Source organism: Notolepis coatsorum (assembly GCF_963971535.1).
Source record: "Notolepis coatsorum genome assembly, chromosome: 7".
NCBI lineage: Eukaryota > Metazoa > Chordata > Actinopteri > Aulopiformes > Paralepididae > Notolepis > Notolepis coatsorum.
In genome coordinates, this window is record NC_140171.1 from 95,819,882 (window position 1) to 95,839,257 (window position 19,376).

General features: G+C 43.9%; 1 protein-coding gene across 1 annotated transcript; it reads left to right on the forward strand.

Annotated features, from left to right (window-relative positions):
- The first annotated feature begins 510 nt into the window (after nucleotides 1-510).
- LOC311232168 (transcription factor IIIA-like) lies at nucleotides 511-2,688 on the forward strand. The gene has a single exon (XM_084318868.1). It carries the CDS (start codon nucleotides 522-524, stop codon nucleotides 1,506-1,508), a length of 987 nt encoding a protein of 328 aa, XP_084174994.1. The 5' UTR covers nucleotides 511-521; the 3' UTR covers nucleotides 1,509-2,688.
- The last annotated feature ends 16,688 nt before the right edge of the window (nucleotides 2,689-19,376 follow it).

A 19,376-nucleotide genomic window follows, 5' to 3' on the forward strand; every position in this document is an offset into this window, starting at 1 on the left:
ACAACACACTCTCCAAACAGCAGCAACCCGGGACATTCCATATCTACATCACAAACTTCGGGACTGAGTAGATAATTAATTAATCTTCTCTTTATTTTTATTATTTATATTAAAACTGAATCAAACCATAAACAAGGTTGCCTGTTGGGATGTTAGATCCTAATGTGAAAAACTGATTTTATATGTCTGCACTTTATGTGCTCATTTTATGCCTGTCTTAATTCTGTTGTGAAGCACTTTGAGCTGCAGTTTCTGTATGAAAGGCTATACAAACAAAGTGTATTATTGTGCGCGAGGGAACATATGCGCATGCGCGCGGGGCCGCGCGTGCGTGTGCACGCGCGCGTGCGCGCGGCGTCATTATCCTGCGTGGCGGCTCAGCCCATAATAACAACGCAACGCTGACTAGGAGGCTGACGTGAATGGCTTTTCCCAGTCGGAAGCTGGTTCTTCCGCTTCTTCCCACCTGACGTGAACGCACCATCAGTCTCGTCTGGAATTTTAAAGACAACACTACAGACATGGAGACTACACGGGAACCATTCAAACGTTTTATTTGCTCATTTCCCGACTGTGAGGCTCGTTACAACAAAGAGTGGAAACTCGACGCCCACATGTGCAAACACACGGGACTGAAGCCTTACACTTGTTGTGAACGCGATGGCTGCGGGAAGTCATTCTGCACCAAATACCATTTGTTGCGGCACGAACAGAGTCACAGCGGCGAGAGGCCATTCCACTGCACCGTTGACGACTGTACAGACGCATTCACCACGAATTCAAACCGGCAGAAACACGTCAATCGCATTCACGGCCGAGAGCGGAAACAATACGTGTGCAACTTCGACGGCTGTGGACTGGCGTTCAAGAAAAACAAGCAACTGAAGTCTCACCAGTGCGAGCAACACACTCAACTTCCTCCCCACCAGTGCACGTTCTCAGGCTGCCAGCAGCGCTTCACTTTGCCCAGCAAGCTGAGACGTCACGAGAAGGTGCACAGAGGTTACCCCTGCGAGGAGGAAGGCTGCTCGTTCACAGGGAAGACCTGGACCGAGTACACTAAGCACAGGAAGGATTCACACAAGAAGACCTTAGTACAGTGTGACCAGTGTGACAAGGAGTTTCGGGACGCGTGGTTCCTCCAGCAGCACAAGCGGGTTCACTCTGACGTCCGGCAGGTGCTGAAGTGCCCCCGAGAGGGCTGCGAGAGGTCCTTCACCACAGCCTTCAACCTGCAGAGCCACGTCAGGTCCTTCCACGAAGAGCAGCGGCCCTTCGTCTGCCCCCACGACGGCTGCGGGAAGACGTTCGCCATGAAGCAGAGTCTGCAGCGCCACAGCGTCGCGGTGCACGACCCCGAGAGGACTAAGATGACGAAGCCTCGGCCCAAACGAAGCCTGGCTTCGAGGCTGAGTGGTCACAAGCCCAAAAAGAAACCCGTCTGTAAGAAGCTGCGAGACGATTTGGAGCTAGTTTCTCCGTTAAATACGGAGTTGATTCTTAAATGAAGTACTACTTAATATCTAACAGTTTCTACTTGCCCCCCTGTCTGAAGCGGGTAAGACGGGTCCAGCTGCGCCTGTTATGAACCCAGCTTTGGGAACCAGCCAACCACTCATCTTACCTGTGTGAAAGTATAATGTGTAATTATACAAAGGAATTCAAGCAATTATGCAACCTTTTCACTGCCCGTCCTGATTCTGAGTTTGAAATGTTTTAAACATCTGCTGATTTCGTTACCTTTACTGAATTGTATAGAATCTGACCTTAGTTTCGGGTTACTGGACATAACCCATTTTTCTCTTAAAGGGATATTTCACTTTAGTAGAACTTGTAAACAATCGGCAGTCTTACCTCTATCTAAAGTTAGCGACCACTGCTGTCCTTGTCGTCTGCTGTCCACACCACCATTCCTCCCAGGTGTCAGGCTCCTCATTAATTTCTTTCATTTTGAAGACCAAGTCTAAATATCTGACACTTCTGACTATCTGACTTATCTAAATATACACTTCTGAATTATAAACAAATAATACAGAAATATTGTTTTGAATACTTGTTTTTTGGAGCGAATGTTGTAATTTTCAAATGATGAGTAGGCTATAGGAACTATTTCTCACCTGAGGTGTAGTTTGACCAACTCAAACTTCTCACAAAATGTAGAATCTGTCTTTCAGCAAGGCAGCACGTAACTAGTATGGTAACCACTCAAACCTACAACAAATTGACTGGATCTGCTTTTTATTTTTGAATGGGAATACACCTCGAAAATCAAACACGTACTTTTGACTCAACTGTCTGTTTTATTGAAATTTGCACAGCAGTAGTTTGTTTATACTTTAGAAGTATGATATTTAGACTTGATCCTCATAATGAATGGAAGTGAATGAGGAGCCTGACACCTGGGAGGAATGGTGGTGTTGACAGCAGACGACAGCGACAGCAGTGGTCACTAGCTTACTTGTACAGTAGATGACTTTAGACAGAGGGAAGACTGATTGACTGATTTGTGATCAGTTCTACTAAACTGAATATCCCTTTAACATTAGTCTGCCAAGGGCGGCTAGGTGGTGTAGTGGGCAAGGCACTCGCCACCAGTGTGGAGACGCTAGGATTCGCGTGTTCGAATCCAGCTCTCCACATTGTTTTCAGTTTAGCTGGTCGTCCGCAGTAATACACATTGGCCGTATTACGGGGAGGGAAAACTGAAGGGTGGGGATCGAACGTTGTGAACAAGCGACTCCTACAAGTCGGTTGGTGCGCCTGCGCAGTAGAATCAGGAAGTGTCGGGGGCAGCGTGAGCCTCCCACGCGTTACTCCTCGACACTGAGAGATCGAGCTGCGCAGGTGAAAAGATGCGACTGCTGTTACCTCAAGTACCGGAGGGGACTTGTGCTATGTATGACTTAGTCCACATTGCAGCCGGCTTGTGGGAGGCAAGAAACAGCGTTCGTGACAGGGGAGGGTTGAATTGGATGATACGAAATTGGGATGGGAGAAAATATAGAAAAATGGGAGAAAAAGTGGATAAAAAAAAAACATTAGTCTGCCAAAAATGCAGAAAATCGAGTCACTTATTTTTTGACATGTTACATGATCAATATTAATACCCTGTTTTACCCACATGCAATATCTAATACTAGTATCGGTATCTGCATCAATATCTAATACTAGTATCGTTATCTGCATCAATATCTAATACTAGTATCAGTATCCGTGCATCAATATCTAATACTAGTATCGGTATCCAAGCATCAATATCTAATACTAGTATCAGTATCCATGCATAAATATCATACTAGTATCGGTATACGTGCATCAATATCTAATACTAGTATCAGTATACGTGCATCAATATCTAATATCAGTATCCTGCATCAATACCTAATACTAGTATCAATATCTAATAGTATCTGCATCAATATCTAATACTAGTATCAGTATCTGTGCAGTAATATGATGTCTAATACTAGTATCGGTATCTGCATCAATATATAATACTAGTATCTGTATCTGCATCAATATCTAATACTTGTATCAGTATCCGTGCATAAATATCCAATATTTAGTATCACTATCTGTGCATCAATATCTAATATAATACTAATATCGGTATCTGCATCGATATCCAATACTAGTACATGGTATCTGCAGGGTATTCAAAAGTTATTGGTTAAGTCGTTGACTCCAGAGTTTTGTTCCCTGTGGGTTAAAATATCAGTTGGACATCACATTTTCGTCTAGAAGCAAGTGCTTATTTTTGGACATCAAAGCCATTATTTTGTGCGCTATGGTGTAGCCAATTATAAAATAAATTGTGCATGAATATTATTTGTATTAATGTGTCTGTCCACAATTTCTTTCTTAACTTTTTTTTTTATAAATTATTTACAAAAAGCATTTTTTTTTTTTTTTTTTTTAACAATACATGTATGGAACCGTTTTAGATGCAAAGCACCTAGGCCAACAATGTCCCTAACACAGATTATCTCGGTCACGATTACCCTCAACCCCTAGCGACGGCTCACGAGTATGGTACAGCTGGAGCCTGGAAGATAACTTTGGCCTATGTCTCATATTATGTTTAATATTTAAGCAACACGTATTGTACCATATTAAAGGTATTTTTTGATGGCCATCACTGATATAGCGTGTCTGGTCGGTAACATGAGTCTTTCAGTCCCTCTGCTCTGCAGTAAACAGAATTTTTTTTTCTGGTATCCCGTTCCCACTTTATCCAATTAGGAGAGGGCAAATTTCGCTTGGCAACATTTCTTGAAACAAGTAAACATATCTAGGGTTCTCTCTCCTGATTGGATAAACAAATACCACTTACAGCACCTTTAAAATATGACTGCTAAGCTTAGGCTCTCATGAAGATGTTGTAGCTTGCCATTTACCATATATATTTTTATAACCCTTCATGTTTTTGATCCTCACCCATTGTTTACAGGTCTGGTGGACCCACAACATTATTGTAATTTTAAAACGATAACGCCATAAAATGTATGTAAAATACTTACCAGAAGTTAACTTTATCTCAGATTGGGGCGGCTACGTGGCGTAGTGGGCAAGGTGCTCGCCACGAATGCGGAGACGCTGGGCTCGCCTGTTCGAGCCCAGCGCTCCACATTGCTTTCAGTTTAGCTGGTCGTTCATACTAATACACATTGGCCGTATTAGGGGGTGGGAAACTGATGGGTGGGGATTGGGCGTTGTGGACTCCTACAGGTCGGTTGGTGCGCCTGCGCAGTAGAATCAGGAAGTGTCGGTGGCAGCGTGAGCCTCCCACGCGTTACTCCTCGCCACAGAGATCGAGCTGCGCAGGTGAAAAGATGCGACTGCTGTTACCTCAAGTACCGGAGGGGACTTGTGCTATGTATGACTTAGTCCACATTGCAGCCGGCTTGTGGGAGGCAAGAAACGGCGTTCGTGATAGGGGAGGGTTGAATTGGATGATACGAAATTGGGATGGGAGAAAATATAGAAAATGGGAGAAAAAGTGGATAAAAAAAAAACTTTATCTCAGATTGATTGATTGATTGAATACTTTATTTTGACACAATCGTAGGACAAAAACATTTTAAAAGACAAGACAATAACAGTGTCAACATCGCTGGTCAAAAATGGATAAAACACAATAAAGCCAAGGCTTGTTTCCATTGTGGTCCATACATGGAACATAAAAAGGCACAGAAACACAAATGGACATGTACACTAGACAGGACACATCCTAAAAATGTGTATAAAAACACCTAACCTGACAACTCATACAGTTAACTAATGTTAAAAGAAAATCCGCAAACCCTTAAAAGCAACTCATGATAAAAGAAATAAAAGCAAAGTTATGATAAAAGAGATAAAAAACATTTTAAGACCAATTTGAGTTGCTGCTGAGCCATGTTTTTGGGGCGGATTTAAATCCGAGAGGGGAGTTCAGGAGTTTTATGAATGTTGGCAGGGCATTCCACATTACCGTAGCCGAGTAAAAAAATGCATCTTTCCCCATGCATGTCCTGACTCTCGGCGGGACCAGGTCCGTGGGGCTTCCTCTTGTGGCTTGTTTGTGGACATCTCCTACTTTATTAAAATAATTTACTAGGTACTTGGGGACCGTTTCTTTCAGTACTTTAAAAACCAGTAGCATTTTAAGCTGGTGTACCCTTACTTCAACCCTAAGCCATCCCAGACTGCTAAAGTGGGCTGGCGTTAGGTGAGTCCTAAAGTGAAGGTTGTGCAGGAGTCTCACTAGTTTGTTTTGGGAGGTCTGGAGCTTTGTCTTCATTTGTTTTGATATGTTGCTGTACCATGAAGTGCAAGCATAGTCAAAGTGACATTGGATGAGGGCTCCAGCTAGGGTCCTCTGAGCGTTTCTATTTATGAACGAGGAAATTCTAAATAAAAATGTGGTTTTTTGATTGACCTTAGAAATAACTTTTTGTGCCATTTTTTTTCGTTAGAAAGTTTGTTATTTAAAATAAAGCCCAGGTAGGTGACCTCTTTATCCTCAATAATGTTTTCACCTACTCTAATTTTAAAACCCTGGGATTTCTCTAGGTTGGCGTTTGACCCAAAGAGTATGGCCTCTGTTTTTCCCAGATGTAGAGACAATTTATTGTCACTGAGCCAAGAGCAGATCTTTTTCATTTCACTGCTCAGGACACTTTCCACTTTAGACTTATCCCTGTCAGAGACCAGGAGTGCCGAGTCGTCAGCAAACAGGAACAGGTTGCAATCGCATGCCGATTTCATGTCATTAATATATATTAAAAACAGTTGAGGCCCCAAAATGCTTCCTTGGGGGACCCCACATGTCACTGGAAGGGACGAGGACAAGGTGCCATTGATGTCTACCACCTGTTCTCTTCCCTCCAGGTAGGACTTGACCCATTTGGCTGACTTGCTATCAAAGCCTATCGCTCTCAATTTTTCTAGTAAGATCGAGTGGTTGACCGTGTCAAACGCCTTTTGCAGGTCCAACATTACCATTTACCATCCCGCAGTAGTTCCCCTTGTCCATCTCCCGTTTTATATAATCGGTCAGGTACAGTAAACGGGTGTCAGTGGAGTGTGATTTTCTGAAACCTGATTGGAACTGGTACAGTAGTCTATGTTCAGTCAGGTAGTTGTCTATCTGCTCATATACCAGCCTCTCAATTACCTTTTATATGGAACAAAGGATAGAAACGTGCCGGTAGTTACCTGGATCCAGTTTGTTTCCTTTTTTAAATAGAGGGGTTACCCTAGCAAGCTTGAGTTCTTGTGGGATGTGACCCTGGTTGATGGAGAGGTTGGTGATATTGGCTACAATGGGAGCTATGATGGAAGCAGAGTCTCTGAGAAATCTGGTGGGAATATTGTCATGGCCTGTGGCTTTTGTTGGCTGCAGCATACTGAGCTTTTTCATAACCTCTTCAGTAGTTACTTCAGTCAATTTAAAATCATTTTCACGTACACCCAGTTCCTTATAAAAGGCCTGGATGTGCTGTATGCCATATCGGCCAGAGTGGATCGGCAGTTTGTTCACCAAAGTGGTAGCAACACTTGTGAAGAAGGTGTTTAAACAATTTGCCACACTCAATTTGTCAGATGATCGTGTTATCTATTTTCAGGTTGATATTTGTGGTTTTAGTCTTGAGTCTATTATTGTGACCCAGTGTTTTTAAAGACTTCCACAGTTTTTGAGGATTATTTTTATTTTCCTCAATTTCTTTGTTAAAATAGTTCAGTTTTGCTTTTTTGATCATATTGGTTACTCCATTTCTTAGTGTTTTACAGGTCTCAAAGAGCTGTTCATTTTTTGTTTTTCTGTATTTAGAGAAGCTCTCATTTCTCACTCTGATGGCTTTTAGAATCTCGGCAGTGACCCAGGGCTCTGTTCTAGCTTTAACCCTGGTCACCTTTGAGGGTGCAAGCGTGTCAATAACTGAAAGGAAGGTGGTTTTAAAGCATGACCAAGCTACAAGATACAAGAAATCTAGACAGTATAGTCAATATTTGCACTGTGGCCATTATATGGTTTACATAATTTATATGTTCTTTACGTTTGTGTAAGCCTAATGTGATTGAGTGCATGATTGATTGATTGAAAACTTTAACAGATTGCAGAATGGGTACAACTCAATAAGGGGATGCAGACCAGAGAAGACTTTCGTCTTGTTTACATCAGGGTCCCCCATTTTCAATTCATAATGACATTTATGACATACACAACATACAGGTATTCAGATATAAAAATCTAATCATGACATACATGATATACAGTACTGTTAAATTTGTGACATACAAGATATGCAAATATACAGTACTGTTAAACATCCTAACCGTAAATATATACATACGAGGGGGAGGGAAATGTTCATTAGGAGGGGGTGGGAGGTTCGGACATTTACGGGGGCCAGTTTCAAATTGCAGCCTCCCGTAGGTGCTCTTTTAGAGCGGTTTTGAAGGTGGGTAGGGATTACATTTTTTTTATGGCTGTAGGGCGTTCCACATTGATGTTGCATAATTGCAAAACGTGTTTAGTCCCTTGTTTGTGCCGAATCTGGGTTGCACATGATTTGTGGAACTCCCTCTGTAATATTTGAGAATGTATTTATATTGCATTTATTTCTTTGTTATTTAATTTTCTACAAGTTTGTTTGTTTATTTACACATATAAAAACAATTACATAATGCAATCCACAAAGGGATGTGTATAATTGCCTAAAAAAACTCTAGGGGCTTGCATGTGGCATTCACCAGGAAGCAAAATTACACTGATATTATATCAACATTGATTGATTGATTGATTGAAACTTTATTAACAGATTGCAGAATGGGTACAATACAGTACAGCTCAATACACACAATTGTTAAGGGGATGCAGACCAGAGAAAGACTTTCGTCTTGTTTACATCAGGGTCCCCCATTTTCAATTCATCAGGACATATATGACATACATGACATACAGATAGTCAGTACTGCTACATCTATACATTTATGACATACCAGATTTGCAAATACAGTACTGTTTGTGATACAGAAGGAGTCAGGAAAAGGGAGTATATACATTTGACGTAGAAACTGTACATTGGAGGAGGCTGGGTGGGGGGGGTTGGGTACACTGGGATATTGACAACCATACTGGGTAATCTACATTGGAGGTGGTTGGGGGGGGGGGGGGGCACACTGTATAAACAAGCAAAACTGTACATTGAGGGGGGGGGGGGGGGGGGGGGGAGACACTGTACAAACAAACAAAATTGTACATTGGACTATTGACAAAACCATACTAGGTAAATGACTGTACATTGGAGGGGGTTGGGTTAGGATATTTACAGGGGCCAGTGTTGAATTGCAGTCTCCCGTAGGTGTCCCTTGAGAGAGGTTTTGAAAGTGGGTAGTGATCCACATTCCTTTACAGCTTTGGGTAGGGCGTTCCACATTGATGTGGCATAATTGCGAAACGTGTTTAGTCCCTTATTTGAGCCGAATCTGCGTTTAACATGATTTGTGGAGCTCCCTCTGGTGTTGTGATCGTGGTATTCACTGACCTTTGGGAAGTATTTTGACATGTACATGGGTACCTTGGTCGTGTAGTGTATCTTGTAGACCAGGCCCATTGCAAGTTGCTGTACTCTGTCGTCTACTCTAAGCCATCCTAGGTTGTCAAAGTGGGCAGGGGTGAGGTGGGTTCTAGGAGTAAGGTCAAGCAGTAGTCTGACCAGTTTGTTTTGAGATGTTTGTAATTTTGTTTTTAGTGCCTTTGAGGTGCTTTGGTACCATTGGTAACATAAAATATACCCCCCCCCCCCCCAAACAAACACTAAGTTTTCACGGTGGATTTGGAGTAACAAGGCTTCAATAAACCTGTAGCAAGAAACCACTTAAATAGTTCATAACTATTAGCTTAGCCTTAGCTTAAATAGCTAGTAATTCATGCGATTAATAAACGTACACAGCATCGTTTATCAATTATTTCACAACAGCCAGTTTGACTTTGTATTTTCTCTTGTTGCAGTAGATTGTTGATGACGTTACCAGCCCCTCCAGGGAATCACGAGTCTGTGATTGTAAGTATAATTCAAGCAAACATTGCCATATTGGCGGGGACTAAATTACCTCCACTTCTCATTAAATGTCCACATCCGACGCATTATAAATTAAAATACTTACTGGTCACAGGAGTCTTCAATAACGTTTGAATGTTAATTCATTTGTCAAACATGATGAAACAGCTCCTTATCAACACTGCTATCTAACAAGCAAGCAAACGGGTGCATAGCGCGACCAGTATAATGTTAAAGGGATATTTCATTTCAGTAGAACTTATCAGAAATCTGCAGTCTTACCTCTATTTAAAGTAATCTATAACTTAAGTAAGCTAGTGACCAGGTGCCAGGCTCCGCTACTATTAATTTTGAAGACCAAGTAACTAAATATCATACTTCTGAATTATACAAATTAACAAATACAGCAGTTATTCTGTGTAATATATTTTTTCCTATGCCCTTAGATACACACACTAAGCCCAAAACACATTATGTTATACATTATATATATATATATATATATATATATATATATATATATATATATATATATATATATATATATATATATATATATATATATATATATATATATATATACTGTATATTTATAAAAATCCAACACCCCCAAAATAGTCCAGTAAATACTTACCAGAGACCATAAAAAACAAACACCAGTTTAAAATATCCTACATTTTATTCAACACCCTGATTCCAAAATGATTGTCCTTCTTGGTAACATAAATTAAACAAAGGTTCAGGCAGGTGACTTAATCCGATCCATTACGCTCATCTCTTTGTCCTAGAAAAGCCATATTACATATTATGTTGGTTAATGTATACATCTCATCTCGTTTACCGCTGGTTCTGCTGTCTCTGCGAGTTACATTTCCATTATTTTACATTGTCATCTTCTCCAGAGTCGGACACAAATATAGATACCAATTTCCTCTCTGTGTTCAGTAGAAAACTATCCGCTTACAAGCTAGCCTAGCTTAGCACAAATTAATGGAAGCGGATATGGACCAGTAGCCTAACTGTTGGCCAAAAAAAACTTCTCCGATGTTTTAAGCTAGGCTAGCTGATCCCAGATTGTGCCTTTAACTGGGGTATGAGTTAGTATATGGAATACTATGTGCCTGTAGACTAAGGACGCACCAATATCACTTTCTCACTGCTGATACAGATTCCCAGTCCTAAACTTGAAGTAGCTGCTACTTTAATGGTATAATCCGTAACAGCGTCCTCTAGGCAAAAAAGCCCCATTTGGTATTGCACTTTGTTTCGTTTTGGTCTGGATTGGAGTTTAGTACCTTTTATTATTCTGTGAATTTCTCCAGACCTCTCTTGGTAGAGCCTTTGTAATTTGTCATTTGTAATTAACTACCTAAACCACATGACCCAAAATAGACATTTTAATGTAGTTAAACTACCACCCAACTACTGCAAAATGTAATCAAACTAGTCATTAAATGTAGTTAACGTACAATATATTACTGCTTAACATGATACAGTAGGGGCTTTAATGGTATAGGGCAGTCCATTCCCCTTGATCTTCTCTCTTTATTGAGACAGTAGGAAGGCTTGGAGGGAGACCATTTGCGTTATTCACTTCACCACCTTGTCGGTCAAGTTTGATGCAATGTGAGGTATGGATGTGGAAGTTCACATCAATGTTAAAACCTATAAAAGGCTACTTCAAGAACCAGAGTAGTCAAAACAACAGCCAGAACACACTATCAGACTCAACAGCAGCCAGAACACACTATCAGACTCAAAACAACAGCCAGAACACACTATCGGACTCAAAACAGCAGCCAGAACACACTATCAGACTCAAAACAACAGCCAGAACACACTATCAGACTCAACACAACAGCCAGAACACTATCGGACTCAAAACAACAGCCAGAACACACTATCAGACTCAAAACATCAGCCAGAACACTATCATACTCAAAACAACAGCCAGAACACACTAGCAGACTCAAAACAACAGCCAGAACACACTATCAGACTCAAAACGGCAGCCAGAACACACACTCGGACTCAAAACGTCAGAACACATTCTCAGACTCAAAACAACAGTCAGAACACACTATCCGAATTACAAGCTCTGAAGCTCATGATCACCTGGGCTGACTCCAATTGTTTTTCACATGGAAGTGAATTAGTCATCAGCACATTGAAATGTGTTCGTAGCGATCTACCAAAACTAAAATGGCGGCGGGATCAATATGGCGAATTGGGGAGACTTGGGAGCGAATGCTCAGGTCAGCAGGTTGTGGTTCCTGAGGCGGTGGGTCTCAACTAGTCTCATCTCTGCGTACTACATCCATCATGCTCTGTGTCCTTGTTTTCTTTTCACATCACTATTAGATTAGATTCAAATGTATTGTCATTATACAGCACAAGTACAGTACAACGAAAATAAGTGCGGCATCCAACCAGAGTGCAAATGTTACAGTAAAGTGCAATTGTAATACAATGTACAGGTGATTTAACTGGGTATAACATACTGTATATAAATGAGTACTACTGAGTAATAGTGTTAATCAGATGTACAGTATGTACAGTTATAGTATTAGTATAGTGATACAGGTATGAAGACACTGGTAGTAAGTCATACTGGCCAGCAGTATAACTAGTAAGAGTAGGTACAGATATAGATATATTATTATTATGTAAAAAGGATTATATGCAGGTATATACAGATGGACGTGGATAAATATATGTATACGTTATATACAGCATTATATAGCATGGCACTATGTCATCAGAGGCTGTTGTAGAATCCTGTATTGACTTTATTCACCTGGCCGCCATATTTGTGAAGTCTGATGTCATGTGAGATACGGAATGTGCCTGTTCACTTCCATGCTGAAAATGAATAAAAACCAAAACAGGCAGAATAACAATCGGAATTACGAGTTCATGATCACCTGACTAGTTGATTTAGTTTTTTCACCAGTTTTGAACAAATCTGAAGTGAATTAATCATTGGGAAGAAAGACTGTCAGGTTTTAAAACTGTGGGGGAACTGCCTAGAACTGCGCCCTGAGAGGGAGGTTTGCCCTGAGAGGGAGGTTCGAAGGGTCAAAGTGGGTATCAAACAGGAAGGAAGACTGTCGGGTTCTAAACTGTGGATATCAAACAGGGAAGGTAAAGACGGCTTTAAACTGTTATTTTATTCCACTGCACTATTGCACTATTTTACTCTTTTTATTATTGTATATTTTAAAACGGCTATAGAATCAAACAATAAACAAGGTGGCCTATTGGGATGTTAGATCCTAATATGAAAAACTGATTTTATATGTGCTCATTTTGTGCCTGTTTTTTCTGCTCTGAACCACTTCGAGCTGCAATTATTGTATGAAAGGTGCTATACAGATAGTCTATTATTATTATTATTATTATTATTATTATTATTATTATTATTATTATTATTATTATTATTATTATTATTATTATTATTATTATTATTATTATTATTATTATTATTATTATTATTATTATTATTATTATTATTATTATTATTATTATTATTATTATTATTATTATTATTATTATTATTATTATTATTATTATTAGCGTGTTCAAATGCATTCATAGTGAATAAGGCAAATTGAAGTTTCTGTAGCAGGTGTCTACAGCACTTGAACTCAGGAATCAAAATATGTGGTGTTGCATAAAAACACTGGGTCTCATTCCCCAATATTTTCCAAAGAGTTCTCTTGGAAGACTTATCTTGGAACCGACTGAGACAGAATCAATGACAAGTTCATTCTTGAGTCCTCAACGCGCTGGGAAGATGTCTTAATGACTCAAACTTGTCTCAGCTGAGATGCCGCGATGAGGAATTTCACCGCTCTGAAACATGAACGCGCGTTCCCGTCCGAATCTCCTTATAAGGCAGCCAATACGGAAGTGTGCAGATGAAATCGCAAAAAGTCAATAGTTAGACACACCTGTCCAGCTCATTAGACAGACGATGCAGCCGTGTGTGTAACTGAGGGGTACAATTCCCTGACTGTATTGTTAGATATGATATTTAATACCACTACCTCTTGTACTTTAACTTCTGGCCATCCAGTACATGATATAAGTATGATGAACACTTTCCCACCTGATGAAACGAATCCACACAAATGTACAAATCGAAGGTTTAATATAGCAAAAGGTATATACAACGTTCACTTGTTTACACTTATGGTTTGAAATATGCACTTGTATGGCAAATGAGTATTCGTAGGTAAATCAACATTGAATGTCCAATCTCTGGTTACGCAGGGAGTAAGTATACAACCTGGATATTTAGGAAACTATAGCGATGGTACTTAAATGATTATAGCTGGATACACTAAGGGGGGGGGGGGGTCCCGCTGGTTGTAAGACAGTAGGAGGGGGGGGTTAGAGAAGCCGCTGGCGGTATCCCATCTGGCCGACGGTTTCTTGGGAGAATTCAAAGTCTTGAACACGGTGCCCACAGATCCTCGGTCCGCAGACGAATACAGCTGGACCCTCTGTGGACGGTAGCTGCCGGTCCACAACGGAGAGACGTGAGGCGACCTCACTGGTGTAGAGCGCCGTCTCACCTGGAGTCCTCTCCGGGGGGTAGTTCCAACACTCCGCAGTGTTGGCCTTTATCCATGGAATAATCAAAGCACCCAAAGCATAATCCAAGCCGTGGAAGGCTCGCCGTCGTCCGGGTAGAGTAATCCAATATACAGGTCCAGTCGCCCTGGCCCGGAGCTCCTCGGATGCAAGCACCACTAGGGGTCTGCCCAGCCTGGTTAAGCGTCCAGATAACGTCAGGAACGATGGGGGTACTGATAACTTTAGAACTCTAACCGAACGATGCACCATACATAAATAGACTATTATTAGCTTAATAGAATACGTCCAACTCGACGGTATAGTGCCAAACTATGACTATTCAGCTATTAATCTACACGATATCTCAATGCCTATTCTGGGGCCAAGTAGGCCTTACTACACCACACGTGCGTCGTGGGGAGGCTTCGCGTCTGTCACTCTGTTGGAGGGTAAAGAACTGGACTAAAAAGGAAATTCTACTTTACTTGCGCCATATATATATGCGCTATGAACAAATAGTACCATTCGTATTTCGCCCGACATATTCCTGCGCGGAACCGGGGCTTGCCACGACATGTTGGGCGGCACGATTGAACTTGGACCTAGGGGTATGGCAACCTGGCGCCAGGTTCTCGTCCAATGGTAGAATGAAACTATTATGGGCTGTTTAGTAGACTAAAGGGATATTCAGTGCATATTGTACAAGGAATATACAGGGGATATCAAACGATATACAAATACAATTAAATATATATATAAATAAATATATATATTCGGTTTAATCTGATCCTTCACAACAGCCGCCCCCTAATTAGTCCCACCTAATTAGCTAAGCAGAGACAGATTAACCGCACTGTCTACCACTCAAGGTCCGCTGCAAGGGTCAGTCAACTCACAAAGTCATGGGGTCATGGTCATCATCGATAGTATCTGGGAGTCGGGGCAGTTCTATGAGCCTCGCCACGGGACGTGTGTAAGTGCGCCCTTGGACGAGTACTTCAGCTGCTCGGACCTTGCCATCGGCACCGGTGATCACTTTGCTTACGCGGCCAGCCGGCCACATAGCTCTGTGGAGTGACTGGTCAATAATCATGACGACTGTTCCTTCTGTCAAATTGTCTCTCTCTTTTACCCACTTCTGGCGGGTCTGTAGAGACGGTAGGTAGTGAAGTAGGAAGCTGCTCCAAAACTTGTCAGCTAGTACTTGACTGTACCTCCACATTCTTCGGCCGTTCGCTTCTTCAGGCCTGTACATTGTCTGGGGTAGCGCGGGGTCCAGCCGCCCCATTAGGAGTGTGTTAGGGGTGACTGGGTCGACATCTGCTACATCACTGGAGACGTAACCGAGGGGCTTTGAGTTCAATACTCCCTCGATCTCCGTGAGGACTGTCATTAGGACTTCCTCCGCCACAGTCTGGGCCCCAAGTACGGCGTACAGGGCTGTCTTTATAGAACGTACTTCTCGTTCCCAGGTTCCACAGAAGTGGGGTGCGTTCGGGGGATTAAACTGGAAGTCAATCTGGGATGGAGCGAGGTGGGTCTTAAGTTCTGGGCCCATAGCTTGGAAGCTCTCTCTCAGCTCTCTTTCTCCGCCTTTGAAGTTGGTCCCATGATCAGACAACAATGTAGACGGTTTTCCTTTCCGTGATGTGAATCTTCGGAAGGCCATAAGGAATGAGTCTGTGCTCATGGTCGGAAGGAGCTCGATATGTATCGCTTTGGTGGTCATGCATTTGAATACAATACCCCACCGCTTCTCGGTGCCTCTTCCTCTCTTTATATACAACGGGCCAAAGCAGTCCATGCCTGTGGAGTGGAATGGCTTGTCGCCGATTCGGAGGCGACAGGGGGGTAAGTCAGCCATCCGTGGTATGCTGGGCTGCGCGCGCCACTTACGGCAGTCTAGACAGGTTCGCTGGAAGCGCCGTACTGTTTCTCTGCCTTGCAGTATCCAATAACGACGTCTGATCTCCGCGAAGACTCTCTCTGCTCCTGCGTGGTGTACATCCTCGTCGTATTTCTTTATGATCAGCTCTGTGACCTTGTGTCGGCTGTTCAAGACGATCGGGTACTTGATATCATCCGGTAGATCGGGGGCTCTCCGCAGGCGACCACCCACTCTGATGAGATTATGGGCATCACTCTCGGGTGCCAGGTGAATCAGTCTGCTGTCTGATGGGACGGGGTTTCCTCCCTGTAGACAGTCTAGCTCATCGGGGAACGAGTCTCTCTGGGCTCGTTGTAGTAGAATAAGTTCTGCTTCTTCGTAGTCAGCTGCTGACATGTCAGTGGTGGACTGAATCTCTGGGTGGTGCCGCAGGAATGTTCTTTGCTGCGCACTCTCTAGGGTAATGCAGTCATCTATGTTGGGGTCTGTGGAGGCGACTGTGCTCAGTCCACAGAACATAGGTTTCTTGTTCTCAGCCTCCTCGTTACTTGCTTCCCGCGGGGTGGGCGTAGGCCATTCTCCTTCCGGGAGCTTGAGGAATTCTGGTCCGTCACTGTAGATGTTGCGACGGGTTAGGTCATCCAGAGACATTCCCCGGGTGATGACGTCAGCTGGGTTGTGTTTGGTGTCCACATACCGCCAGCTCGCTGCTTCTGTTAACTCTTGAATCTCGGTGACTCTGACTCCCACGAAGACTTTGTATCTGCATGAATCAGACTTGATCCATGTGAGTACTGTCGTGGAATCTGACCACAAGATTGTTCTGTGCACCGGAATGGTGAGTTCACGTTGGATTAACGTGGCTAGATGCGCTCCTGCTAGGGCTGCGCAGAGCTCTAGACGTGGGATAGATTGTTGCTTACGTGGGGCTATTCTTGAGCGGGCCAGGATGAAAGCAGTGTGTATCTTTCCTCCCTTCTCTTGGGCACGCAAGTAGGCCACCGATCCGTAGGCTACTTCGGAGGCGTCGCTGAAGACGTGTAGCTCAATCTCGCATGTCTCTGGCCTCACTGTGGATGGGAAGTAGCTGCGGCGTATATTGACGCCTGGGAGTGAGCGGAGTTCCGTCTCCCACTCTCTCCATGTTGAGGCAAGGTGTGCGGGTATTGGGTCGTCCCAGCCCTGGTCCTTGTCCCATAGTGCTCGTACAATCATCTTTGCCCTGGTGGTGTAAGGTAGAATACATCCCAACGGGTCATATTGTCTGGCGAGTGTTCTGTACACACTCCGTCTGGTGCGCGGTATCGCAATGTATGACGCCGTGGATGGCGGATACATCGGCGAGCGTTGGGGGAGAGGCCTCCTAGGCGAGTCTCCTCTTACGCCTCTCTGTGGGCTGGTACCGGCAGGGTACCATGGCCCGCTGGTCCAGGTGCTATTCCTCGGGGCTGGTCGTGCGTCGTGCTCACCCGTGAATAGAGTCGGGGGTCTGTAGCGCAGCGCCGCGGGGGTATAGCCTGGGCTGCACTGGACCTCCTGGTCCGGTGGAGTACTGTGCTGTCGTCGGGCTTGGTTCTCCTCCTCTCCCTCTTCTTCTTCTTTCAGGTCTTCCAGATCCTGTAATCGTTTATTTAGCTTCTCCGCAGTGTATGCCGCTCCTTCCTTGTAGCTGGGTCTCGCTTGGACCGGTCTGGGAAGGGGGTCTGCGGGGGGTATAGGCTTGGTCTGTTGGTCAAGTTCAGGGTCGCTTGCTCGGTTAGGAGGCGCTGCCCTTGACTGTTGTCTCGACGAGTTCCTTGAACCCCTGGCGGAGGGAGAGGGGGTTGCCCTGGGGATCATCAGCCGCTTCATTAGCCGCGCTTGCGCTTGTAACTTGTCGCGCTCGGCTTGTAGTCTGTCGCGCTCGGCTTGGCGCTGGATGAGATCGATGTTGCGCTCTGCTTCTCTTTGGGCATAGTCAGCGGCGCGCTGGGCTTCGGCGGCGGCGCGCTCTGCTTCTCTTTGGGCATAGTCAGCGGCGCGCTGGGCTTCTCTTTGGGCACCGTCAGCGGCGCGCTGGGCTGCGGCGGCGGTCTCTTACCATATTAATTTCCGTCTGAAGGCGTCTCATCTCCCGGCGTATGCGCTCTTCTTCGCTCCGTTGTTGCGCTTGGAGGCGTTCTCTTTCAATGGTAAAATGTTCGCGCTCGCTAAGCGTCTGCGCTTGGAGTCGATCGCGTTCGGTAGAGGCTGTCAGGCTGACGAGGAACGCCTGTTGTAGCATCCTCTCCGCTTCGCTGGGGGAAGGCGGTTGTGGAGGTGAGCCGCTCCTGCGTGAGCCGCTCCTGGGGGTACTCGTTGGGGAGTCTTGGAGCTCTATTTCCTCGGCGCTCTCCTCCTCTTCTTCCGTGCAGAGTTCTCTCTCTGTAGGGTTGTCTTCCTCCCGGGGCTGGTCGGGGACTACTTCTTGGGTAGTGGCGGGGGGTAAAGGCATGTCCGCTCCCTCCTGGTCCCCACCGTGAGCTTGGTCAGTTACATTAGGACCTACTAGGGCCTCTGTGGTCGGGGAAACCTGGTCGTTAAGGTCAGACATAATTTTACTTTCTACTTTTACCGCGTTTACCGTTTGTCGAAGGCTAGGTAGTTGACTGACAGTGTAAGCCTCTAAGTACTGAGGTGTCTGTCGTCTGCGCCGCGGGCGTTCTAGGTTAGGAGGATCGTTTCGTGGAGTGTTCATCATAGGCCATTTCGATATTAATAACACTATATTAATATTACACTAGTTACCCTCCGGCTCGAAGGACCAATTGTAACTGAGGGGTACAATTCCCTGACTGTATTGTTAGATATGATATTTAATACCACTACCTCTTGTACTTTAACTTCTGGCCATCCAGTACATGATATAAGTATGATGAACACTTTCCCACCTGATGAAACGAATCCACACAAATGTACAAATCGAAGGTTTAATATAGCAAAAGGTATATACAACGTTCACTTGTTTACACTTATGGTTTGAAATATGCACTTGTATGGCAAATGAGTATTCGTAGGTAAATCAACATTGAATGTCCAATCTCTGGTTACGCAGGGAGTAAGTATACAACCTGGATATTTAGGAAACTATAGCGATGGTACTTAAATGATTATAGCTGGATACACTAAGGGGGGGGGGGGGGGTCCCGCTGGTTGTAAGACAGTAGGAGGGGGGGGTTAGAGAAGCCGCTGGCGGTATCCCATCTGGCCGACGGTTTCTTGGGAGAATTCAAAGTCTTGAACACGGTGCCCACAGATCCTCGGTCCGCAGACGAATACAGCTGGACCCTCTGTGGACGGTAGCTGCCGGTCCACAACGGAGAGACGTGAGGCGACCTCAC